The sequence below is a fragment of the Meleagris gallopavo genome, chromosome 5 (genome assembly GCF_905368555.1).
Source record: "Meleagris gallopavo chromosome 5, MGAL_WU_HG_1.1, whole genome shotgun sequence".
Classification (NCBI taxonomy): domain Eukaryota; kingdom Metazoa; phylum Chordata; class Aves; order Galliformes; family Phasianidae; genus Meleagris; species Meleagris gallopavo.
In genome coordinates, this window is record NC_139408.1 from 5,349,971 (window position 1) to 5,377,964 (window position 27,994).

The 27,994-nt window shown below is 37.6% G+C and overlaps 1 protein-coding gene across 1 annotated transcript; it reads right to left on the bottom strand.

The window, feature by feature from the left end:
* Window positions 1–143: 143 nt before the first annotated feature.
* Window positions 144–27,987, bottom strand: KNL1 (kinetochore scaffold 1). Its single transcript, XM_010710861.4, is given in 28 exon segments — window positions 144–1,158; window positions 1,267–1,386; window positions 2,493–2,611; window positions 3,138–3,247; window positions 3,394–3,462; window positions 3,736–3,836; window positions 4,279–4,380; window positions 4,495–4,534; window positions 4,896–4,979; window positions 5,662–5,749; window positions 6,386–6,502; window positions 7,998–8,088; window positions 8,696–8,811; window positions 9,994–10,092; window positions 10,216–10,283; window positions 11,272–11,416; window positions 12,177–13,549; window positions 13,552–17,037; window positions 17,040–17,352; window positions 18,807–18,859; window positions 19,205–19,242; window positions 20,325–20,358; window positions 20,816–20,871; window positions 21,305–21,366; window positions 22,947–23,006; window positions 24,205–24,244; window positions 24,650–24,719; window positions 27,563–27,987. Coding segments are annotated over 28 exon segments (7,332 nt in total). The 5' UTR covers window positions 27,735–27,987; the 3' UTR covers window positions 144–1,052.
* Window positions 27,988–27,994: the final 7 nt, after the last annotated feature.

Genomic DNA, 27,994 nt, shown 5'->3' on the forward strand with positions numbered 1-27,994 from the left:
AGTCTAACACTGTGAAATACAAGGAAAAAAAAAACAAAAAAACACATTCAGATTATGAGAAGTCTCAAAGAGATAAAGTAAGAGGCAAACTTTCAGTCAAACGTTTAAACAGAGCAGTCAATAAACACAGCTTGAAGAAGGAATAACAGTAATTCAAATGTTTAATGAACTTCCACCTTCCAAAAAGAAGGAAAAAATTACAGAAAACACAAATATATATGCACTTAAAACACATGAAAACACTTTCAAATTCAATGTATTTTACAGATACAAAAAATACAGATAGCCTACAGAATGGAGAGCTTATAAACAGTAGGCATGCCAACACTATCAACTCATCAGGGTTACATCAATTTCAACATCTCAACCTATGTAATACACAGACTATACATAAAATCAATCTGGACTTCACCAACGACATTAAAAGATGCCTCCTAAAATTTAAATAGCTCAGTCTTCTAACTAAGTTTGTCATTACCTCCTCAGACAATGTACATAAATCAGGAGGGAGACTGTGCTGTACCAACCAAGCCTGTACACAGAATATCAGAACAAAGTTTTTGAAAAACTCGCGTCGATTAACTGATGGTTTTGAGTCTGTAGCACCCAGAAGAGTATACATGATTAAGCACAAGGATCTGTAGTCTTTAATATCAGAAGTCTTTCCAATTTTGGCCTGCTGTCTAATTATTACCAGTTACTTGGTTCATCATAAGCAAGACCATCATTTCAGCATTTTGGGAGAGGTTCCAGGAAACTGATGAGGATTAAAACTGATGCAGTATGTTAGAATGTTGTACAGTTGTGAAATAATGATAGTGAAAGAAAATTCCAGACACGTTAATTTAGAAATTCATCATCACCATGATGATACAAGAGCTCTGTAAATCAATCTAGAACAAAATTAACAAGTTATGTAATACAAATAGCCATTCTAGGGAAGACTAAAGAAGGAAGCCAAGACGACTGGTGAGAGAGACCATGCATTCTTATGATACGTAAGTCAAAGAATGTCCTCTTGACTACTTCAGCCTGCACGTAGACCTAAACAATCATCTGGGATCCTGGAGCAGATTTTGATGAATCAAGCTCACCATTCTTCGGAGATAGTGGTAACCAATAGGTACTTTAGAGAGAACAGCAGAAATTTCCTCATGTCTGGAAAAGATAAAGTTACATGCGTTTGAAAGGATGTAGAAGATTTAATTTCCTGGGCCTAGCTTTGAAATATAAGTCATGTGGGGTGGTTCTTTCTGCTCAACTCACCCAATATTCCCAATTTTTTTTTCAACAGTGAAAGGCAATGAAGATGGGTAGTTGGATGATAAAGACAGTGTCAACTCAAACTTCGCAAAAGCAGTGGAAGTGGAGAAGAGGAGTTTCACACTGTAAGAAACAAAAACATCACGGAATGTACATCTTCTTTGAACTCTGGCCCAGAATGAAATCTAATTGCAGAAACTTTCAAAATTGTAGAATACAGAATTATAGTGAAAAATAAGTTTCCTGGTTAACATAAAACATTTCTAGCTAGATAAAGTTTTCTGATCTTTTAAGCAGGACCATAATTCTAGAATTGTTTCATGAATTCAATCCTATTTAAATCAGGACAAATTTCCATCTAGAAAACTAGATTTCCATGTAGTTCACCTGTCTAGGATAACATCAAGGAAGAACAGAGCTGAATCTTTTTGTATATAAGGGTAAGACCATCACCAAGTACATGATGCCCAGGAAACATGTCTCGGGGTAGCACAGAATATGACAAGATTAAAGACGACCTTTTGAAGGCAGTTGTCCCACAGTAAATCTTTCTGAGAACAAGCTGCCTGCACACTTGTTTTATTGACTTAACTAAATGTAGCTTCTATGGGACTTCTGGCGTGTAGTAGAAGAATGCTCTTGCAAAGGGTACTACAGAATAATGTAAGTAAACAGCATCAAGGCATGCAAATAAAAATTAACCAGGCACTTCTTAGGTAAGAATGCTCATAAGGAATAAAAACTGTTTCACCTCATCCTTTTATCTTATCCCACAGAGATATGAAACAAAATTGGGAAGCAGTAGAAGAAAATGAAAGCTAAGGAAAATAAATTTTAATTTAAACGCTTTCATCCTTCAAAGACTGTTTCCACTTGGCTGAAGCAAATCAAAGTCTGAGCCTATTATAAAAGAAACAAAGCACTGAGCTACACAGGTAAACTCTTGGCTCTGTTTGCTTTGTATTGCTACATTGTGAGAGACTTAAGTCCAACAGGAAAGCAGTAAATAAGAAGAGATTAAATAAAAGCGAGGAAGTTGACTGAATGCAAGGGGAGCTTCATTTCCAAGTTTTTGGATAGCACAGTCCAACTGTAGTAAAAAAATAGTTGACTTTTTAAAAAATAATTGCATAAAACAACATTTTCAAGAAAACCAACATAGCATCTTTTACTTCTGCTTATGTAAAGACTCTGTAAATTTTGCATAAGCTCCATCTAAAGTTACTCACTTTGTGTCAATGATATCTGTCTTGAGAAGATTGTATTTTCCACCCCATTTCTTCAGAAATTCAATCTCCTCTCCTAAGATCCTGCAACGACTCACCACTAAAGAGACATCGTGAAGCACCTACGGAAGAGATTAGCAAAGGATTTACATTGAAACTGAAACCACTGCGTGACACCTGAAGTTTATGCTAGAAAGCATTAAAAATATGAGCTTAACTACTATCTCACTTTGTATACAAAAATGAAATTGTACAAGCATAAAAACAAATATACGTCCTTCTTTGCCGTAAGTTTTTCCCTTTAGCTTTGTCACCAAGGTTGCACAAATATAAGTAACACTAGATTTGGCTTAGGAATTTAAACTACTAATTCTCTTGAAAGCAGAATGGCATGCAACTCAATTCCCTGATTTCTACTAGCAGGAATAAGGCTTTTAAGCCATCATTGAGATAGTCAGATATCAAGGCAACAAGTAAGAAAGAAACCACAGCTTTCAGGTCTCTTGACTTCTGGGGCAGGTACTTTTCTCTCTTACTTCAGAGTATTTATGAAACAGATTTTGATTTGCATCAATACACTTTTATTCTCTGTATCACCTTGTGACAAAAAAGATTTCATATTTTTCTAGAGTCCTTCAAACACTTTACCTGGGGCAAGTACTGCAGCATGGGACACTTTTCCTGCCAGCATCCCTGACTTTCAATAAACTGGAATATGAGTCTTTGGACTAAACATGAGGAGAGTGGAGCTTTTTCCTCTGTAACAAAAAAGGAAACGGTGTTGCAAGAAATATTTTCAAAGCCATGTAGCAATGCACTAGCAGCTAAAGCACAAATGTATAATGTCCTCTCAGTAAGAGTATAATAGGGGCAGCTAATTGATGTGCTGTGTGAAATATCTTACCATCCAAGAGAGATTCAAAGCTCAGGCTAACTATTTTTCTGGAAGGATTTTCACCAAAAACATCACCATCTGAGAAGGAAAGGAAAAAGCCTGATGTAGTAACTATTTATATACTTAGTTCTCTTAGGAAACAGATACGTGGTACACACATTTAGAAACTTTCAAGAGTACACTGATAAACCTATTCAAATCCACTCATTTCTCTTAGCTTACATGCTAACTCTATAATTCATTTTTTATTTCAACAGAATTTTTACTAGTGTAAAATCTGTACATTTCTGTTGTGTAACTATTTAACCTATCAAATTCATGAAACAGAAATCTGCCAGTTTTGCAACTTACCTATTGGGGTTCCAAACACAACTGTGAGTTCAATAGAATCATAAAGAAAATTAAAGACTGCCTGTCGCTCACTCCATTCACTAATCTCCCACTCAGTGAAGCTAAAAGGAATAAAACAAATACAGACAACTTAAGTTTCAACCAACCAATCAAAACAATTACGTGAAGTATAAAGATCAGAGAATTAAGAATGCTTGCATGCATATATTGTATGAGAGACCAAATAAATTTTCACTTGTTAATAAAGTGTAAGAATCTTTTGGAATCCAAAGCACAAAACTATTCATTTCACATAAACGTTACTTTTGGGATGGGAGGAGAGCTGGATATAGAAAGAGGAAATAGAAAGAGTATCACTGTAAAGCCATTAACAGTTCACAGAAGTTTTGTTGCTTATCATAGGCTGCCAGGAGATGGGCATCCAAACACAAATCAAATAAAAAGGAAAAACAACAAACACATATACGTGTAGATAAAAATGTGAAACTCTAGAACTAGCTGATAAAAACAAAAACAGAACACCAGAAAATCTTTTTTCCTTACTTGCATCTCTCCAGGAGTTCCTGGCAGCTCTTTTCATCTTCCTGTAGGTGCTTCATCTGAGCAAGTATTTGCTCATTCTCAGTCTCCAGATCTGACAGCTCTCTACAAAGATAAAGAAAAACCATCTGATGTAGCACACTGGTGAAAAATAATACAAATCTCTAGATCCTGAATGTGAATATTTTTAAGCTCCTTAGATCCCCTTTGACATCTTACCTTTGAAGTTCTTCTTCTTGAGCTTTGAGGCTTCCCAATTCTAAGAGAAAACGGGGAAAGAAAAAGCTGTGAGAGAAAAGAGCAGCAAAGACAGTCCTAACTTACTGTGCAGGTGCAAAAGATCTCAACCTAATGGCTGTTACTCCTACCTGGTTGCAGATATGTGGTCAACAAAAGTTAGTTGTATTCAGCAATGACAGTGTTGAACGTGATAGCCAGCACACACTCTTCTAATCATGCTGACCCGAGTTCTAAGTCCCATTTTGCCATGAGAAGTAAAAAAAATCTGTTTCATACTTAAATATCTATGTTATTCGCTATATCCAATGTGAAAAAGAAAGCCATAATGTTTGCATCAATGAGTTTCACTCTCTTCAGAACTTAAAAGTTGGTACCATTACCTTCTTCTAGTTTTCTTGATTCTGAGTCCTCTCCTTCCATTTCATCATCACTGCAGTCTGTTTCACATTCTTCCCATTCAGAATCTGTGGGAAAGAAGTATCAGAAGATCTACAAAGAACTCCCAGATTCAATATTTAGAATCCATTTTATCTGTCTCTGTGTTCTAGACACATCAGTATTTCAAAAATAGCTGATAAAGTTCTGCAAGAAGCCAGAGAGAGAGGGGTATCTACCAAAAACCTGAAGTAACAGAAAAGGAAAATAAAACTCCTTTTACTGCACTGCTTCAAAGCTGTTACCAAGCAATGTAATTTGTACTCAAGGCACTGAAAGACAATTTAGAAGGAAGAAAATAAATGAAAATACAAATATGACAACCCCAAGTACTGAGTGCAGCTTGTGTGAATGCAGCTGAACAAATTTGCAGCCATTTTGAAGTGTGTACAGTACAGTTATACTATCATCACTAGCAGATTTAGTTACACAATTAGTTACTTGTTCATAGGCTACGATTATAATTCTATATTTCAGCTCATTTTGGTGTATTTTCTAGTCTTCATATGATGTGCAAGTTAATTCTCACAAGGCAAGTTTGCAGACACAAGTGAAGCCTAACAGATACTTGTAACTCAAGACATTTAAAATTCCAGGTGGCCACTGAACAGTCTTGAAACAGCAATTTAAATAGCATATCTACAGGGGAAAAAAAAAAAAAAAAAGGGACCAGACAAGAAATCAACGAACCACTTGCTTGGAAACACATACCTGCTTCCAGATCTGCAAGACAACTTTCTGCCTCCTTAAGCAATTCATCCATGTTTGCTATTCTTGATTGGAGCTTTTCATATTGTTCCTAAGGTGAGAAAATTGTGCTCCTTTGCAATGTATTCTTACACAAGTCAATGACATTTTAAAAGAAACCGAATGCCTTCTGGGACCACCATTTATATCTTTGCTTGCTAATAGACTAATTAAGGAAGCTGATACAATCTGTCATTAGAATGAAGAGAACTGACAATAAGGCAGATGCCATGCTTAAGAAAGTACTGAAAACTTGACACTGTATCTTCCTACCTACTTTTTTTTTTTTTTAAATGAAGGTGTGAGATGAGATACATAACTAAGTAAATTTCTAGATACTTATCACAATGCACTGCTTGTGCTTTTCCTTGTTAGTCACTAATATGGAATATGGTATAAAGAAGTGATTTCTGATGGCATTTCCTTTAATACTTCTGTTTTTCACTCCCATTACTTTAACTGCCAAAAGACTGAGGCAGAAGGTTCCTATAAGTAAGTGCAAGAAAAATGTCACTGTCCTAAAGTATCTTACAACTGCTAATAGATAAAAGAAAAACATGATTAGTAAGCAGACTTACGTTAGGGTCCCACATTTGATGGTCCCAATTTATGTTAGTTCAAGCACAGATAAAATATGGTAGATGTTCCTCTTTTAAACCTAAACCTCTGAAGCATTGAGGCAGATTACCTGTGCACTCTGCAGCAATTTGCTGTATAATGCCTCTTTCTCATTGTGAGCCAGGATTTTACTTTCCTTGATGAAATAGGATTTCATTTTGTTCAGTTCTGCTCCAAAGCTCTTCAGCTGCAAAGAATAGAGAATATGGAAGGGAAAGTGAATGAGAATATGAAACAAAGAATTTTTCAGTCTAGTCTTTAGACTCTCTCCCTTCTCTTCTCCCACTCCCTACAATATCCCATTTCTCTAGGAGCAGTATTTCATAAGTTTCAAATGAAATTGGGATTGTCCAGCCTTAAATTCAATTAATTCAAGTACAATCTACTAATAAAGCAATTTCCTTAGCAAAGATCCAACACAATCTTCCAAGAGGGAACAGCGCAGAAAGCAGAAGCATTGGATTTTAACAGTTCCAATAACTTAAGATTTACTTTCACAAAAAAATAATAAAAGGAGCAGCTTTATTAAATATGTCAGATGGCTCTTGTTTCAACTGTTCAAGACATACTTAGAACGCTTGTTCCTTTACTGTTAAAGAGGATAACTGAAATGATAGCAGAAGTCCAGGCAGTGCCTAAACCACAAGAAATGGTAACAAAGCCACCTGTTTGAATAGAACATAGCTACAGATTATGTAATACAATATTTTCTCTGACAACTATTAAGCTAAAGGTGCAAAATGTACAAACTGCTTTTTCGTACCACGTTTTCAATCCATCGCCACTAGGTGGTATCATTCTAAAGCCAGCATGTAAAGCTTTGCTTTCAAAAACCTTTCAAATTTGTAATTCTTAGCTAAGGTTCCTAGGGCCTTTTATTGTTCCCGAGTACATTCTTCCTGAGTCCAGTTAATATCCTAACCTCTCTGATATGCCTGTAACACAAATCTAATTATGAATTATGAAGAATACTGACTTTCATCATTTTAACTTTTTATTTTCATTGACTAGTCCTTTATTCTTGGCTTTAGAAGCAAGAAAAACAATCTCTTGATCTTCTTCCTTAATTCTGTCTGGAATACTCTTATAATGCTTCTGTTTTTTAAATGCAAATGTCTTCAGAGTGCTTTCTGTGCCCACTGTTATTAGCATTCTCCTTTATATATCCTCTGTCCTCACAATTTTTGCTTTGGCCTGTGACACCATTGTTGCACTCCAAATTCTGTATGAGGTTTTATTTTTTGTAATGACCTATTTTCTATTCATGATAGGTCTCACACTGTCGCACATACCTTTCCAAACTAAACAAACATTTAGGTTAATGAAATATTCTGCTCCTCCAATGAAACTACAGAGCCTCAACAGTAAGAGTAGTTCATTTTTTCCTTCCAAAATTGTGCTGCTTGCTTAAGTTCCTCTGAAGTTTCTCCACTCTGAACTAACCTGTATTATCAACTTCAGTTTTTCTATTTTATAGTAACATATTCACTCTAATCTATTTTAAATTGACTCTGCAACTTAACCCTTCTGACATGTATAAAATTCTTTATTCCACTTCTTACAGTAGTCTTTCGTCCAGAAACGATTTTGCCTTCTATCTTCTACCTACCGTTACACATTTGAACACATAGTTTAAACTTACTTCATTATGTAAAGAACATTATCTCTTCATACAATATTACCTCTTCATCAGAGCAGGTTCTCATTACTTCCCACAAACTCTTATTCACATTCACCAGTGGTTGATCCTGGACACTTACATACTGTTTTAATCTGAAAAACAGAGGGAAAAAATAATAAGTGAAAGAAAGGCTTGTTGTAACTACATCAAGCAGATAAAGAAGCTGAAGGAATAGGAAATGATGCTACTGGGGCTGGGAAAAACCTTACTACAGACTTGAATTTTAACATTAAACTTGTTATAACAAGTTTGGTCTAATACATATATGTCATCTAACATAATGTATTAGACCAAAAAGTGACCTTCAGGTAAGGAAATAATTCATGGTAACTGTATAAAAAACACTGGAAAATTGGAACAACAGATTGTAATTGGTTATTATTCTGCTTCCTGTGTTTGATCGTTTTCTGTATCACTCAAAACCTTTAACTCTTCTGATATGTAACTAAAACCCTTCATTAGTTACGGAGGAAAATCAAGCTCTAACTATATCCACTATCACAGCTCCTCTCCAGGAAGCTTCCCTATAACACCTAAACCTGTAATAAAACTGGCTGCCAGCATTAAATAGGTTAACTATCCTTTTTCTGTTTTTCCCTGTAAGTAATGTATTGACTTTCCCAAGGCCATTCTGCATGCCAACAGAGCTGAAAAATAGAACTACTAATTTAACCTATGGCTGAAAAAATACAGACATACTCATCTATCATCTGAGAAAGAACCTGGCAATCTTCTTCATAAATACGCATCTTGGGACGATAAACATATTGGCTGAGAATCAGGTCTTCTGGAGTAGGTGGAGCACTGACAGCACACTGGGAAAAAACAGAGGGGAAAATTGTGAGTAGAGGGGAAAAAAAAGAAGCATGCTTTTTAGACACACTAGTTTCTTATCCATTCATGTGCAGAAACCAACAAAAGGGCACAGATTTTTATAAATAAGTGAGTTTAATTTAATCCCTTCAGAGAAAGCTTTTAGGCTTTTTTTTTTTTTTTTTTTTTTTTTTCAAATTAGTAAAATAGGATTCCTTATTTCCAGGAAGTTATCTAAATTTTTAATGTGGCTATCCTGCTGACTTATTACCCTGACAAAGTGACATCTTGTAACAGTAAGATCTGCTTATACAGTTTATGCAAAACTAAGAAGAGAATGCAAGAAAACCACTTCGGTAACTGTCTTATCAATTTGCACATCAAAGCTGACTGTTCCTATAAATTCCTCTACTGTACTGCAGGAAGTGGCTATAGAAAGGGAAAGCAAGAAGTAGACTATGTAAGAAGGGATCAATCTTAATTGGAGCTGCTGAAAGAAACACTGGAAAGCAGATGCAACAAAATTAAGCAGTTACTTTAGTATTTCAGTTTGGACAGTTTTTTCCAGTGCTTTTCTTCCCCCTCCCTCCCCTCCTCCCACCAGAGGTAAATGGTGGAGCTTATTTCCAGGCACAGAATAAATATAGATTGAAGAAAGGGCCTTGCTGCAGTTGTAATTGACAGAAGCAACCCATTTGCTAAAGGAACAAAGTCATTGTAGAGCTAAGAATAAATCAGGTTTCTTGGTGCTATAATTAAAGGTAAAAGGTTTTTTGCACATATCTCACAATGCTTTCAGACATCATTCTGATTTCAGTGGATGACTGATATAGTAAGAAGATAAAGTGAATAAGCTAGATAGAGCTTCTAATTCTTTCAAGCATGTTGCTCTTTAAACAAGTTCAGAAAACAAGGATTAGCTTATTTATCCAACCACGAAGTAATACATTTCATTTTGTGAAGAGATTGAAATCTATTCTATTTTTCAATATTGAGGAAAAAAAGCATCAATTAGCAGTGAAACTAGCAAAGAGAGAATTGGAAGCATGTGGTGTCTAACGCTGGTCAAGGTGGAACTGACTTCTGCCTGGAACTACTCAGGGGCCTTTAATATAGAGCACTTTGAAATGAAGACAAATATAATGCAAAGTCAGTTTCAAGTATATCAAAGGAGAGATACTCACGCTGGCTGGAATATGACTCTGCCGGGGCTTCTGAATTGGAACATGGACTTGAAGAAGAGTAAAAAACTCCCCAACTGTGATGCCACCACTCTGAAATTTCTGCAAAGTTAGAAAAATCATGCAGGTAAGTGCATTCTTCAAGAAAAAAATGCTTACTGGTATATATCCACACAAGTATTTTTCCTGTTACGAAAAGCTGGCATCTCTCAGCTACATACATACCTCCCACAAATTATCTTCACAAATGCTATCTGTGAGAAGCTGCGACTCCATTTGACTGCTTCGTTGAACTAGGCAAAAGAAAGAAAGAAAGAAATAACAACGTGGCGGGGGTTAAAAATATTATTACAGAAATATGAATTGGTTCATTGGTTCTAGAAGAAAAACAATTAATGTAGAGTTTAACCTTCATGAGTTCTCAATGCTGAATGAAGTCAGTGGCAAATATTAAGAAACAGGTTGAAAGCCTAATGTGAAATAAAAGTCATGTCAGAGTGGTAATGAAATGACAGGTCGTTTTTCCATGGTAGAAAGACGCATGTATCATACTAAAAAGTAATAAACCTGAAAAACAGCCCCCAACAAATGTATGGAGAGCATCCTAGGTTAGCACAGACTAAAGAGTATCTGAGCTGAGCAACTTTGAAGATGCCCATGGCTCTCAAATTCTGAGCAACGACGACCCAGTTTATCACTCAAAGGAAAGAGTCCGGCTTCTACTGGATAAAACAACATCTTCCATGGTTGCAGTGGGCAAAGTTGGAGTTGGTTTTGTAAACAGAAGCAAAATATCACTTACCTGACTGGCAGATTTCTCCCTCATTATTAGGTACCAGCTAATTAGTGGGAGCTAACAAACCAAAAAGCTGAATCTGCCAAAAGCCACGTGGATGCCTCTGCAGCACTCCAAGGAATCTTGTTCCATGAGTGCAGTTCTGAGACGTGCAGGCTTTGCATGGAACCAGCTTAAAACAATCTTTGGGCTAGAAGAGTAGGAGTCGAGGATTTCCTCTGTGCTAAGAAAAATAAACTGTGTCTTAAGCACAACCTGGCCCTAAAAACAAAAACTTGAATTCTGCAACCTTTCTCCTTTTCTCAGTTTGCATGGCTTGGCCTTGTAGCCAGAGTGAAAAAACATGTTGATAAGCTGAACAGGAAACTGCAAAGCAGGCATTCAACTCCTTTTCCAGATGAGGTCTGCATTAAGGATAGGGCTAGTCTTTAATTAAGCCAAAAAGATACAAAAATTTGAGATAATTACCACAAAGGAAGCCTTACTTGTTAATTCTGTGTCAGCCTTAACAGAATCTAGAGAGCTGCTGCTGTTGGCTTGAGTACAGTCAGAGTTTTTAGCTGATATATTTGGAGAATCTTCACTTTCAGCAACTTCCATGTGGCTTTCAGGTACAGGGCCATAAGTAACCTAGTATTAGCATAATCAGAAAAGTTTCGTGAAATAAGGCAAGAATAATTCAATTAGTGTTTTTTGCAGCCACTTCTTGACATCCAGAATTGAGTTATTTTTGGCATCTGCACATTTCACACTTAATCAGCATGAAAAACCAGCATATGATTACTCAAGCTATTTCTTACCACAGCATATAGGAAATGATGTTCCAAAACCCTTCATTTGTTTTTCAATCAAAGCAGTAGCCAGCACAGCCCACTCTTGTAGTGTTCAGAGCTAAAAAGTTTCTAATGATGATACACAAACTAATTCTTAAGCTCAGATCAGCATTCTATATTTGCTCAGATTTTCTCGATCCGATAGCAAGTTGTGCTGTCCATAAGACAGCCAATTTAAAATAAAGATACATATTCAGATTTTAAGTGCTATCTTTTGGTCTTACTCTATAATTATGCATAAACAACAACTAGCAAATGGTTTAGTACAGATGACTAAGAATACTTATTTGAGAAAGGCTTATTAGAATACTATAGAGTGATTAAAAATCGACATAGCCTTTACTGCTTGTCACGGATCAGGAAAACTGCATACATTGATCTAACCATTGCAGTTTGGCAAAACAATTAGAAATACTGGGGAAGACATAGCAAAATTGCAGTAAACTGGTGCTAAAGAGCAACAAAAAACCCTACCAACAGATCTATACACACCTGAGCATACAAATAAAAGTGCTGTTAGTGTTAAGCGCATCTCAGTAATGAGTGATCAGGCTTACCTGCAAGTCTTGGGAGGTCCCACCAACCACAGTTTCATCCATCTTGAGCTTCTTTAGACTTTGAAGATCCTCCTCAACATATTTCAAAGCTCTTTTTGCATTGTTGCAACTTTTTGTCTCTTCAACTTGAATCTTTTCATTGTGGGAGACTTCTCTTTTGTTGCTGTTATTGCAAGCCTCTTCCACAAATTCGGAGCTTACAGAATCATTTGAATCCATTTCTTCTGGGCAAACAGGAAGAAATTCTTCTGCTATAAACTGAGAAGGGCTGAAGTTCTGCCTACTAGATTTGTCATAACCTGGAGCTTTAACAGTGTTCGGATTTACTTCTGGAACTGGTGATTCTGCTTTTCCTGAAGATTTTACATTTATGTCTTGCACACTAGAAACAGAAGGATTTCTTCTGTTTGGTAGTTTTGGCTGAAAGATACCTAGAGGGACATTTCTTCTTTTATATTTGTCCTTAAGGGCCATACCTACATTTGCATCTATGGAAGCAGTTCCAGATTCAAGATATGCATTCTCCTGCTCTTTGGCATAACATAACCTTTGTTCATTTATGCTATTTCTTCCTAACCTCAAGGTATCCTCTGGCTGAGTTGGTAACTTCGCCAAGTGGTCAGAAAGAACAGTTTCAGAAACAACTACAGATTTCCTTCTAATATTTTCAAGTTTTGAACAAATATTTAAAATACCTGATAATTTAGGTGCAAGATCTACTGGGTCAAGAGACCCAGTCTGTCCAGAGTTTATTTGGAATTCTGTTGTCTCTCCTTCAGCTGACGGCACATTTTCCTCCGATTCCTTCTTAGAAACTGAAACAATGCCTGCTCCATCCATAGCTAAACCTGTAGCTAGATCTTCATGTTTACATGAATCATCTTTCAATACTTGATTTCTCTGAGTACTAAGTGCATCTGGAGGTTCCTTCAAAGAATCTGAGTGCTGAGCAGGAAGAAAAACATGGGATATTACAACTTCACTTTCTTCACTGCAGTCCAAGGGGACATTACCTGGCAGCTTTAAAGACACTCTCCTTGATTTCATTGCTCCTGGATGTAAAAGATCCTGCTCACTGTTTATAGGAATTGAATTTTCTGTGGAAAGGCCAAGATCCTGTAGTGCCTGGACATCCAAAGCATCTTTTGGAATTGAGACAGAATAAGTAGAATCTGGTATTGTGCCACTGTGGACTTTGATAGGTCCTTTCTCAATAGGCGACGCTGAGGGTGATGAAGCAGAAGGAATTAAGGGCTTAGTATTAGATATTTTATGATCCCTGCCATTCAGGTCTTTTATTTGCAGAGAATCTATTTCATCTCTGCAAGAGGATGATGACGCACTGTGCAAGTCTGGTTGTTGAGTGCTTTTAGTGACGCTTCTTGATTCTCAAATCCTTCAGTATTGTTATTAACAGCAATAGTATGTGATGAAGTTATTTCCATATCATCTTGGTTGTGGCAAAACACAATGGTCTTATCAGCAGGAACTGCAGAAATGGCTGAAATGGACCTTCCATTCCATACACCGATCTTACCACTTAATACATCATGAGTCTTAGTGATGTCCATATTCTCAGCCAAAGGAAAAATGACTGTTTTGCTACCTGAAAGAGCCTCCTGTACAACCTGTGTGGGCAGATTTAATCTATCCTCACATAAATCCTTTTCAAATCTTCCATCAATAGGGTGATACTCAGTCATTTCCATGTCAGCCTGATCACTTGTAAACATAACTGAGGAAGTTAAAGGAACAGATTGATTGGGTTGCCTACCTTGCAGAAAATTTTCTTTTAAAGATACATTATGGGCTTTAGTGATTTCCATATCATCCATAGCAAACGTAGTATCTTCTCTGTTTGAAGGAACATCCTGTCCAACAATTTTATCCGAGATCAATGCATCATCACATGAAACTTTTACAGTAATTTTATTGGCAGAGCAAGACTTAGTGTCTATGTCAGCCTGGTTACTTGTGAATGTAACAGTTCTAACAGGATGAGCTGAAGATGGAGAAGGAAGCCCCACCTCATTTTGTGAGATGATTTCATGGTTTATTGCTGCTGTAAGTCCCTCTGTGATGCTCATGTCATTATTCTCACTCATTGAAAATAAAACAGTCTTTTCCCCTATTGTTCCCTTCAAGCTTTTCCTTCTAGCTCCATTAGTTCTGCTAAGCATCCCTTGAGATACAGCCTTTTCCATAGAATTATCAGCTGCAACAGAATCAAGCCTACTTATTTCCATGTCATTGTTTTTTGTAAAAACACAAGTTTTATCTTCAGAAATGAAGGATATGTCATCGTTTAAAATTTCAGGCTGCAAAATTGTTTTGTTGTCTGCTGAAGCTGTATGATTTCCAGTGATGTCCATATTAGCACCTTCTGAAAAGATGGTAGTTTTCTCATCTGCAGAAAGCAAATGCTTTATACCAGTCACAGTTAACATTTTCTTATCAGATACCCCGGAGTACATATCACACTCAGGCTGCTTCTGATTGTTCATCATCATTACCTCTTTTTTTAAGGATATTTTACTTTTATCTTCAATATGTCCTGGTGCTGCCTTTCTTCCTGGGAAAAGAGTACAGATATTTTGATCAGGAGCCACTACTGCAAGGTTTTCAGTCAAGTCCATGTTTTCACCAGAGGGAAATACAACTGACTTTTCTAAAAAGGAAGGCAACTGGGAACTTCCCTTAAGTTCTTTAGAATTACTGGCTAGTGACCTCTCTTCAGCACCTCTCAAGCGTAGGTCATCACCTGATTGAGGATTATGAAAACCCCCTTCTGAAGAAACTGTTTTACTGATCAAAACATTTCTCTCAAGATCTTCTGCAGTTGATGATACATTGTTTACTACCACCATAGGATGTGTTTTCTCATGCCTGTCAGCGTTTTGGCAATCTGAGATTATTCCCAATATTTTTCCAGGTCGTGCGTCTCTTCTATTTCTAGAGCGAGCAAGCTCATTACTGGAAACAAAGAAACCACTTGGAGCTAAATGAGCAACAGTTTGTTTCTTTGAGCTCACTTTGACATGTCCACATTCTATTGCTGCAGCCTGACTTGTATGATCTATGCCAGAATTATCAGAAAACTGGAAGGTCTGGTTTTGCAGCTGTTTGGCTTTTATATTATTTTGAACGTGAGTATTCTCATTTTCTTGTTCTATATTAATAGGAGTAACAACCAAAGAATGAGCTTTGGTTATGTCCATGTTTTCATTATCTGAAAACATGTCTCTTTTGTCATTTGTGCAGGAAACTGAAGAATTTAGAAGTTTATTTCCCAAAGGCTGAGATACATAAACTTTTTCATTTTGCAAATACGTGAATGCACATTTGTCAGTGATAATATTTTCAGAGACCTCCCTCTTTTGCTCCTGGAATGAATACATGCTCTTTGCACAGGAAGTCCAATTACTAGCCTGAAAGTCTGTTTTCCCAAGCATCCTATTGACTGTTACCACCTCAACACCGTCAGCACTCATTTCTATAGCCTGACTTCTTCTAATACTCACATCAAAACCAACTGCCTCAAGATTTTCCTTGTCCCTATCCAAAGGACATGCAGCATCACTAAAATTATTGTTCTGGTTCTTAGTTGGAATTATTTTACAATGCATTTGTTTTGCTTCCGTGGTTATCCCAATGCTTTGATCACCACTGACAACTGCCTGACATTTAGTTATTTTCATTTTTTCTTGCTCCCTTGAATTGGAAGATACAGACCTACTATCAGGAAAAAGTGGTTTGCTAGCAATAGAGTTGGACATTCCAGGAGGAGATTCATTTTCAGTATTCCTTCTATAACCCTTGCCAACACAATTTTTAGTCAAGTCCACATCTGATCCTGAAAATATTGCAGTTTTCTCACCTGGTAGTGAAACAAGTAGGGAGTTTGCTAGTCTGTGCTGAAGCCTACCCCTAGAAGAACCAGTGGACACTGAATTTGTACATGAATTGAAACCAGTGTTCAGTGAAGCAGTACTGTGATCTTGGATTACTCTTTCATTTTGTCCATCTGAGCCTGAAGATAGTTCACGTGCATTATTCTTATGTGATAGAGAAGTTCTATCATCTAAAGAAAGACTTCTTGTGCTGCCAGTATTTACTGGATGTTTTCTTTCTACTAGAAACGAATTTCTGCTAACTGGTTTTTCAAAAGCTTTATGACATGAACTGTTCATTCCTTTCGTACTTGTGTTATAGACTACATCTCTGTAATTCCCAGTAATTTCCATGTCATCACATTGAGAAAAAACAACGGTTTTATCATCTCGGAAGACAGTCTCAGAAGAAACAGATCCTGGGATAGAAGACAGTGTTCTGGTCTCCTGCTTAAAAGCCTGCAGTGCTGTAGCATCTACTGTGTCTTCAACATTTATGATTTTTTTGCTTGTACAAAGTTGAGGGTCTTGCATTATGATTAATTTCTGGTGAGATGTTCTCTTTACAACAGAGTAGTTGTCTTGCTCCAAGGACAAGAAATCCTTTTTGAAGTTTAAATTTTGATTACTTACAATGGCAAAGGGAAAATGCATTTTTGCAGTGTGATTAGTTGTCATATCCATTTCATCATCTGCAAACGCCTGAGTAACATCTGCAGATGGTAACTGCTCTGTCGGAACCTCATAAAGACCAGAATGCATATTTTGAATATCAGATGCCTGGCATTTTGTCATTTCCATTCCATCATCTTGCTCTCTAAATATTTTTGTTACATTGCAGGTGGCTAGTTGTTCATGGGAATATGCATATGATGATTGTGCCATGTTTTCTGAAACTTGTGAAGGGACAAAAAAAATGTTCTCTTTTTCAGGTCCTTCAATAGGATTAAGTGCTTTTTCATTTGAGTTCATAAAAAATCATTGGAATTTATTTTCTTTCTTGTAGCCGCATCTTCCTTCTGTTCAAAAGATGAGCAAAAACGGTCTGCAGCAAAGGAAAAATGAAAATCTTTGCTTTTTTCTGCCTTTCCGTTGGCAGAGTTTAACTCAGCCAGAAATGATACAATATCTATTTTCTCAGTTTTATCAGTTTCGTTGTTGTTTTTCAGGTTACGTGCAATCACTGAAGTGTGACTAGTTGTCATATCCATTTCATTTTCATCTGAGAAGATGAGTGTTGTATCAGGCCTATCTGTTCTCGGAATAGCATTGTCCACATCATGGCACTGAAAATAGACAACAAATGACAGCTACCAGCACTTGTAACAAATGACACAACAGTTTATTCTATTTAAAACAAAAATAAACTAATACAGTTTTAAGACTAGGGTTCTATCTCTACAGTTTTTTGTTTTGCTTTCTTTTGTCATGTGTTGTTGTTCTTTAAATAAAAAAAGATTTTAGTCCTTCTCACAAGTAATAACATATGTAAGAAAAGGAGGACAGCTTCACTTCAAATTCTTAGAGTCTGTATTTTATATATTTTTACATATACTTAAATGGCACTTCTTGAAACAATGCATTTCAGCTTTCTCTTGGACAAAATTTCCTATTTAGACACATGAAATTCTTCTAAGCATGGAACTGAGCCTTTTGAATCAATATTTTCTTAACACCCTACGATGTGGTTTCTGTCCTTTTCCTCTCGATCAACTGCAAATAAAATCCCTGCCAGCTTATCATGCACATTTCCCAGAGCAGCAGCACCAAGTGGGAATTTTTTTAATAAGACTTCCACCTTGACTAAGAAGATTTTAGCCTCCTTAATAGAAAAGATTTACAATTTTAAAGCTGTGGACAAAAACTGACCAGTACAAAGATTATACCGTGTTTCATCAGACATAATGGGTGTATATTAAAAACAACTTCATATTTATTTAAAATTACATATGCTATTTTATAAATGCAAGAAATAAAATATACTAGAAAAAGTACAACCATGTACATTACCTGACTATGACCCTTATAGGCTCATGGCACACATATTTTAATCAAAACTAGACTTTAATCACTTTTTTTTTTTAAACATTCTTTCACAAGAGATAAGACATTTACTTAAATTTAAATTAAGCATGGAAGTTAGAAGCCATTGCACTAAGGAAAACTCTTCAATAGTGCCATGACACCAACACTAATGTATAACACAACTCAGGATTTTTGTCCCTCTGAATGTCTTAACTAGACATTTTCTGTTATCGCTTCAGTTGGCTGAAGAATTTCAGTTACCTTTTTGTGTCACTCACTGCAATTTTTCTGAAGTTTTTTAACAGTGGGAAAAAGAAAAAGTGCATTTGTGTATATCTATTCTACTCAAGGAAGGAAAAAAAAAACTGTAAGCAGAGAGAAATATATGAAAAATATTTACAATCAGACCTATCTGAAACGTAAGCTTCTTTACATATTCTTAGATAAGGGGTGACAAGAATGTAAGAATTAGCTCAGGTATTGAAATATAGCTAGCGATTTTAGAAACAAAAGTTATCAATACTGTAGTATAATGCCTATCAGATTAGGAAAATACTTCAAAATATAGAAGATTATGCTTCAGATGAATTTTATGTGAATTCAAGGATTTATTCTTTAGATAGCTGTGGCACATCTTTCATCTTAACTACAGAAATTATTATAATATACTTTGGACACTAGTATTTTCAGCACTGAAGAAATAAAATTCACATACCTCAGTCTGCTGCACCAATGACTGGATAGGGGCATGAAGCAAAGTGTTCATCCCTGTTAAAAAAAAAAAAAATACTGTATTTGCTGATCTATTTTATCTTAATCAACTGAACAGAAGATCCATGCACTCATTATACAAGCATTGCATTGCGAGTGAGTGCAATTAAAGCCAAATACAACTTGAGAAATATTTTCAGTACTGCTCTGAACATGTACTATGTCTATCCTTACTTCCAAACAGTATGCTTGCAAAGAGCCTTATGGAGCAAAGCCCTATAAAGCAATAGTGATCTTCAACAGGGAGACTGTTCTAGGTACATTAAAATCATTCTACCGACAATTAATCAATAGTCTGGAATAAAAATAGCCATTTTCTATTAAATTTATTTTTAAACTCACCAGTAATCTCACATGCAACAGCTTCAGGTTCTTCATTTCTACAAAAGGTGATTTAGGTAAAGAGTAAGTTAAAAAACAGTAAACAGGTGGTTTCAACAATAAACTTAAAAAGCAGAGAATTATGTTGCATAGGTCATACATGATTGGGCAGCAGATATCAGACATAACAAATTTGCTTTCAATGTATCCTGAGTTACAATGTTACTCCTCCATGAGATTCTTATTTCCAAGCATGCCACAAGCCACATACAGTTGGCACTCTAATTTCTCATTGACAAGTAAAAAGGAAAAAAAAAAAAAGAATAAAAGAGACAAGATTAATACTTCATATTTAACTCAGATCTTCCACTTTCAGTCATCCCTTTCTCTTTGAAAAAGGGACATTGTGCCCCTAAAGCCTGAAATCATTTCTCTGTAAAACCAAAAGCCAGGCACAACAACAAACTTGTTGGCTTTTTGTCTGACACTTAATACCTTCTGCTCTTCAGTGTTTTCTTGACTGTTATGTCAAGACCAAGAAACCTGAGCTGGAATATTGATTTTTATTTACACACATGTTCACATATGTAACTATATTGCTTTGAAAACTTTAAAAGCATTTGTTAACTACAAATTTGTTAACTACAAAGCTATTTCTTTGCTGTAGGTTTTAACTAAGAAATTTTCCCTCATGCACAGTTTAAATGTGTTATTAACTCAATATAACGTTTGAAATCTCATAATCTTATTTTATATAGATAATAACTTTGATATCAGACAACACTATCCACCTTGAGTGAAGAATTTACATTAATAAATATCCAAAAAGATGTCTATGAATTGTGGACTCTGATAGGTCTCTCCTGAAAGATATTCCCAAGCAATTGACCTGGGACAGAGCAGTTTCAAGACGCAATTCAAATTTTCAGAAATCTCTATGTGAATGGCCAAAACAGCCATATCCTGCTCATACAATTTTTTAAACCAGACAAATGCACTGAGCAATTTTATATCTAAATAAGCACGCTGCATTTGTCTGTTTCTTTGAGGACTGATGTTCTGATGGTTGCATGCCACGTGAGGAGATGTATTCGCAGGACAGAGCTCTAGAATTGCTGAAACATTTTTCCCCCAGACTTACTGATTAAGCAGGACATGATTCTCTGTATCTTCTGCTAAAAATATGAAAATTAAACATATTAGAGTGAGAAACGGGATCAAAACATCGAGTAAACTTAATAGAATAGAATGTTCTGAAGTTCTCACCCTTGATGTTCCTTTTTATTGTGGTAAAAACCCAGGGAAGCAAAGTACTTGAAAATGCATTAGCTTTTCAGATTTTTACTAGGTAATCTTTGACGGAGTGAATGAGACATTCTTCACAGCCTTCTTTTAATCTAAATCACTGAAGCAAATTTTGTTCTAGCTGCCTGTTGTCTAAAAATAAAGTAATTCCTTCTCTGAGCTAACAGGTCCAACAATGCTAGTAACCAATGGGTTGTTATCCTGTCCATTATAAACAGCTGACCATATTGTTCCCTATCTGTGACTGACAAGCCTGACTTTCTAAATTCTGGGCTGTAATCTTGTTGCTAAGTCTGGGAAATCCACCAGAAGAGAAAGGAATTTTACCTTCATTTTCTCTTTCTGCTGCATTATTCTTAACATCTCGATGGAAGACCCTGCAGCTAAGAACAAAAAAGAGTTTTTGAAAACAAGACCATCAGTTTTGATGCATAGGAAAAAAAGGTTTTTTTTTTTGTTTTTTGTTGTTGTTGTTTTTCTTTTCTTTAAATCAGCTCTAATTTCAGTCTTTTACCACATGGTACGTTCTGAAATCAAGACAATAGCTGACTGAATCCAGTCACACTTTCCATAAGGTTAATGAAAAGTAGAATTTCCTAAACATATGAAATTTACTCAACCATTTTTTTCTAGCTAAGAAGAAAAAATGAATAATTGCTCTTTTAAGGCTCAGTATAAACTCAGTAAAAAAAAGTCACTCATTTTCTATATTGAATGCACACAGACGTATGCAAACAGCAATTTTAGATGATGGCAGATTACTGTCTTTAGCCTTATACTTCGGATGTAGATCTGCATCCTTCAGATCAAACTTACTTTATGGTGTCGGCAAAACTGACACGTCGGGAGCTTTTCCTACGTTTTTCTATGTTGAGATCCTGACAATAAAGAACATGATGGTTTGATTATAGAGAACAATTCTTATACCACAAGTCAGAATAATACAGATTCTCATCAACAACCTCAAATTAAAAAAACAAATCAAGTACCCTAACACAGGCATGTCCAACTCATGACCTGCATGTGGCCCATCATCTGTCCCAACATTATAAAGGAAACAGTTCTTCAGCACAAGTGGCCCCCCTGGCACACACCCATTGCCCAATAACAAACCAATCCTCTGTGTGCTATTAACTCTGCGCCCACTGAAACCAGGGGAGGGGAAGACCATTGCTGTGCAACACTGACTCAAGAGACAGCAAATAAGTGTGTGCATTTTGATACAGTGGCTAAACACAATGCTCTGAACAGCATAGAATACGCAGCCTTGCTTTCTGTTTTGAGGAATTTGAGAATATGTTTTAAGATTGCAAAAAAAAAAAAAATTTATGTGAGCAACTACTTTTTCAGTTGATATAAACACTACCTGCAAATTTTCAAAAGGAATGTATGGAGTTGCAATTAGATATTCAACTCAAAAATCTGATCATGTTTCTTTACCAGACTTCCATGGCACCCATTGACATCCATTGATGCTCACTGAATGTTTATGGAAGACCAAACAGTGCATATGACCACAGAGAGGCGTCGGGTGGTGTGTTTTAGCAGTGGCAACAGTGGGTCACTTGTGCTGATGCAGCTGTTTTTTGTTTTTTTTTTTTGTTGTTTTTTTACAAGCACAGCATGCAGCTCTCATTCATTGCTGGCAAAAATGCATAGCTAAAGGTGGTGGCTATGACGAAAAGCAGAGTTTTTGTAGCTGAGAATTTGCTCCACCAAATAGTGTTATTGTGCTCTTTGTTTCTACTGTAGTTTCCATGGAAATAAATAGGAGGCATTACTTTCAGAGCAACTTACATATATGTGGCCCAAGACAATTCTTCACTCACTGCAGTTTAGGCAAGCCAAAGGGTTGGACACTCAAGGCCTACCAAATACAATGGCTATTTGCCAACATCCTTAAACCACTTACAGTTCTCCAACTTCCCACTTTACACAGAGACACCCACCTCACAACAAGCAGGTCACTTTGTGCTAACTGCTTGGTTACACAGAAGCAGAATACCAGTTACAAAGCTTTTTGCTTGGAATAATATGTGATGAACTACGGAACAAATGCCACATTGCTTAGCATGAGAGTTGCAGGATTTATTTTGTTTTCTGTCCCAAGAATTGAAAAACTACAACACTGCATCGGGGTCTCAAGAGATCTCACCTCACTGATTTTACCAGTTATTGTTCTAACAGATCAAACTTCAAGTCAAGAGGACTATAGCAGAGTTCTATTTATTAATTTCTGGTTATTTCACCCCACTTGACAGAATAAATATTCTGATGTAAAATAAAAGAAAAATTGAATGGATTTATTGTAACACTTATTACTCCTAACATTACCCTCCACAGCAGTTATTGCAGGACTTTTTACATCTACGTCATTCTAGTGAAAGTTTAATCAACAACAAGTTGAGGAGCAAACTGAAGATTTTAACATCAGCAAAAGAGGACTGAATAGATCTACCTGAGTGAGTTCATTCCCATTTCCCAGATCATCAAGAGGATTTCGTGGAGCCTTTAGTATCTACAAGAAAGTATAGCAGTTGAGAAAATTAGCCCTCGCTACCACAAAAGGATGAAGCAACAAGTAAATGAGAGGTTCAATCACAGCTGGTGTACAAGCAGTTCAAGACATCACTTACACTCAATCAAACTACCTTGAATTACCCTACAGAACCTACAATTCACTCTTGTATTGGGCATTTGGACCAGACTCTGACCCTGCTTCTCACTATAGCGCTACACACAGGAATTCAGTTGGAGGTATACATGGTATACATCTTTCTGAGACTGCAGGAGCAGTCATAAGCTATGAGCACCCTGCTAGGCACTTTGTATAAGATGAAGAGATCGCCTGGTGAATGAATTAACAGGGCAGAGGTCTCAGGCAACACAAGATAATAATGGAAAAACAAGAGAGATAAAGGCATGGTGTTGGATCTTATGTTGTGAAATAAGTGCAGCAGGACTGAAAAAAGCAGATAGGAGTATAGTTTCACATCTTTTATAGAAGAAACAATGTACATAGGTAGGTCTTACTGAAGCATGCAGCCAATTTATTCTCTGTCTTAACATTCCATAGTTAATGCTTCGCATCTTTGGGAATTAATTTGGAAATAAAACAATCCTAAGTAAATAAACTTCAAATAAGCATATAAACCTCCATAAATTAAGATTTAGAAAGGGAATTCAACCATAAAAAGATGTATAAAGTAAATTAAAAGACTTAGAAAAACATCTGATATATAGTTGTCCAAAGAATTTGCAGAATTCTGAATCCATAACCATGGACATAGTTCACACAGTTTTCATTTCTGAACATCTTATTTAAGTATTTATTTTGAGAAGAGGGTAGGTGAACTGTCTTCTGAATATTAAATGCATTCACTTCACTCAGAAAATTACCAGGTAAATCCACTGTTTCACCTGCAAATCATTCTGTGGAAATTGCATGACCTTCTGTCACGTTGCTCATGTCAGCATGAAACAGCAGTGTATTCAGCAGCGAACTGCTGCTTCAGGAGGCTACATGAACTGATTACTTGGATGTAGAATACTTCATGAACACCAGCATAGCTTTCAATCACAAATCAAATAGAGTCTGTCTTAGATTTACTATTCTTTTCCCTCAGGCTGTGATGAGAAAACCAGTTTCTCTTTACAGCTTCCCTTTCTTCATTCACTCTCTCAGTCGCTCACTTCAGGAACGCCAAGTTACTCACAGAAGACAGTCGTTTTCCTCTGATGTGCTCTGTATTATCACTGGAGGGAGACAAAGAGAAACAGATATTAGTGCATAAACTAGACCAAGATGTATTTCTTGAACAGCACTGCCAAATTTTAGGTTAATAATTCAAATTCTCCTTTATTTTTACAAGTGTAATATTACATAAAGAAGCTTGCTTGGAACAGTTCATTTCAGCACTAGGTCCCAGAAATAAGCCTTGTAAAATTCAGCATATTCTGCTTGTTCCTGTGGTCAGACTCCAGACAATCCACTACTATAAAATTTCCTCAAGCTTTCCTACACCTGATCAAATAAACTTGCAGTTCTTCACGATAGACAGCTTTTCATTCATGAAATGCTGAAGTACACTTCAAGAAGCATTTTTCATCAAAAAGATTATAGTTAAATGACAATAAGATCCTTATGAAGTCTCAACTTACTTTTCCATGTTAGAGTCCACGTAAATTTTGTCCATTTCTGCAAGAAGTGTTTCTCCTATAAAATACGGTACTGAAATCCAAAAATATTAATGAATGACAGTAAGAATACAACCACAGCCAGATACTAGCCTCAGTAAGTTGGTATAATTTCTCTTTCTTTCTTTAGTCACAGGAATTCACTGATGTTTAATAGGCCTCTCAAGTCTATGTTTTCTATTGTATATCATATTATAAATCAACTGTGCCAACAGTTTGAGTGCTACTGTCCAGGCATCCTTCTGTTTAAAATTAAGATTCTGGTAAACGCTGGTAAATACAACCAAGGCTTCTACAATACAAAGTTTGCTCTGATTCTATTGAATCTCTACACTATTGCCTCTCCACCTTCTTGCAATAATACCTTGTATGTTACCAACTAGAATGCATATTAAAAATCACAGAGGGAGACAGTGAATTAACCCACACTGTGAGGATGCCTGTTTTAACAGACACATAACATTAATGTTTATTGTAAAGCACTATGGATATCAAAGCTATGATTACCAGATTGCCATATTCCTCATAACCTCAGTTTCTCATGGACCTGAAGGTCACAAAACACTGTACTATCAAATCAATAATAAATATCACTGTGTGCAATTTGCTTTGCTATTTCCTAGATTTCAGTGGTATTTATCAACATTTATACCCCCATCAATCACTTTGCAAAGGATATTTACATGACAGCTATACATAATCTGACAATAGCTACCACAGTACTTCATTTCCCTTTCCCTAAGCCTCAACAATGTCTGTAGAATCACAGAATGGCTCGAGTTGGAAGGGATCCCAAGGTTTACCAAGTTCCAAGCCCCTGCCACAAGCAGTGCCACCAACCTCCAGATCTGGTACTAGACCTAGATCCTATCTAACCTGGTCTTGAACACTTCCAGGGACAGAGTATCCACAACCTCTCTGAGCAGCCTGTTCCAGTACCTCCTCACTCCCTCTGTGAAAAACTTCCCCCTGACATCCAATCTAAACCTTCACTCCTTGAGCTCTAAAACCATTCCCCCTTGTCCTATCACTGTCTACCCTTGTAAAAAGCTGATTCCCCTCCTGTTTATAATCCCCTTTTAAATACTGGAAAGTTACAATTAGGTGTCCTCACAGCCTTCTCTTCTCCAGGCTGAACAAGCCCAGCTCCCTCAGCCAGTCTTCACAGAGGAGGTGCACCAGCCCTCTGATCATCTTTGTGGCTCTCCTCTGGACAATCTCCAGCAGCTCCACATCTCTCCTATACTGGGTGCCCCAGACCTGGACATAGTACTCCAGATGGGGCTTCTCAAGGGCAGAGTAAGAGGGACAATCACCTCCCTGCCCCTGCTGGCCACCCCTCTTCTGGTGGAGCCCAGGATACTGCTGGCCTTCCTTCTTCAGAAAAACCCTTAATTAGGGAAGGATTAAGTTAACTGTAAATATATATATATAAAACAATAGAGAGATTTGCACAGAACAGCCCAGCTTTTGCACTTCATAGAATCACAGAGGAGGTAGAAAGAGCCCTTAGGAGATGATCCAGCCCAAGAATGTGCTCAAAACTACAGCTTACCTGCTTCCAATTTTCAGTGCCTCCTGAGATGGAGACCCAACCACTCTACTGTTCCATTTCACTACATATTTTCTCATGCTTAAGTGAAATTTCTGGTAATCCAGTTTATGCCCATTGCCTTATGTCCCTTCAAAGCTAAGAGAAGTCTGGCTCCTTTAAACTCTCCAGTCAGGTATTTGTAAATATTGGTAAATTCTCCCAGTAATCAACACCCTTTGCTTTCCACCAAGACAGTCACCTCTGCATCAGCAGCATTCAAACCAGAGACCAACACTCTCATTTCCAAAGCCAAAACTAAGCTTAATGTAGAGAAAAGAAAGCACTAGATTTAGCAAAAACACTGAATCACATAAAATGTTATGCTGTGGAGAAGTGGAGGTCAGCCTCTTCTCCTCACTAACAGTGACAGGACAAGAGGTGATGGCCTCATGTTGCATCAGAGGAGGTTCAGGTTGGATATTAAGAAACATTCCTTCTCAGAAACTGTGGTGAGGCACTAGCACAGGCTGCCCAGGGTGGTGGTAGAATCACCATCCCTGTGGATATTCAAGGAATATAGAGTTGTGCCACTGAAGGATGTGGTCACTGGGCATGGTGGGAGTGGGTTGGTGGTTGGAGTTGGTGCTCTTAGGTGTCTTCTCCAACCTTGATTGATTCGACAATTCTATTTTTTCAGAAATGCCAGTTTGCTCAAAGGCACAATGAAAAAACGTAACTAAAGGATTGCTTTCCCAGCAAACTTCTGTTCACATAAACAGGAAAACAAACAAACAGTATTCTGAAGACAGCATTAAGTGTGAAAGCGTAATAAATAAGAGCCAGGGAAAGGCCTCCCATAGTGACAATTGTCTAGTACACAGAAAGCTGATTTGTTGAAAGCAAGTTTATTCATTCTTGTTTTATTTTTGCAATTAGCACCGAAGAGGTACCAGGCTCACATCAGAAGTAGGAGACCGGGGAGCCCTGGCTTTCAGGGCCTGCAGCCCTGAGGCCTGTGATCCAGGTGGGCATCCCACAGGGCTCCATTTGCTTTTCTCCTCCCTCTGCCACTGAGGAGAGAGTTGACAATCCCAGAGCGACTCCAACTCCCAACTTACACTCCACCACCGCTTACATCAGCAGAACCCCCCGGGGCTGGCCACGACCTCACCCATCGGGCGGTTTCAGCGAGGCTCCCATCGTCTCCAGGCCGCCCCAGCTCCGAGCGCGCCCAAATCTCCTCAGCCCCTTTCACCCCGCCCCAACGGCTCCTACTTCAGGCAGCCCCGAGCTCCCCCGGCTTCCTTACGCCTTTCCCCCGCTGCTCAGCCGCTCTCACTCACCACTCACGGCCGCTCTCCGCCGCTGACCCTCGGCCCCGCAGCGCCCATGGGGCTGAGCCGCCGCTGCCGCCTCACAATTCAAACCTAACCGCCACGCCTGCGCGCCGCGCCAAACTGCCGTCCTGGCGGCAGCGCCGTACAGCATGGCGCCCCCCAGCGCTCCGTACAACATGGCGGCTTCCGCGCTGTCAGCTCGCTGCCTGCCCTTTCCCCGTTAGCTTTCACCAGCGCCCACCGCACTCAGAGCGGTGAGGCTGGAGACTTAGCAGCATCCAGCGGGGCGAAGCCGCTCTGTTTTGAGCGGTCGCCTCATTCTGCGTTCCTCCCACGAAAGGACGGCGGGCGCCATCTCGCAGAACGAGGTGAATGAGAACAACGCCAGGAGCCATTGGCGCAGTTTCTTATAGGCTCTGCGAGAAGAGGAGTTCTCGT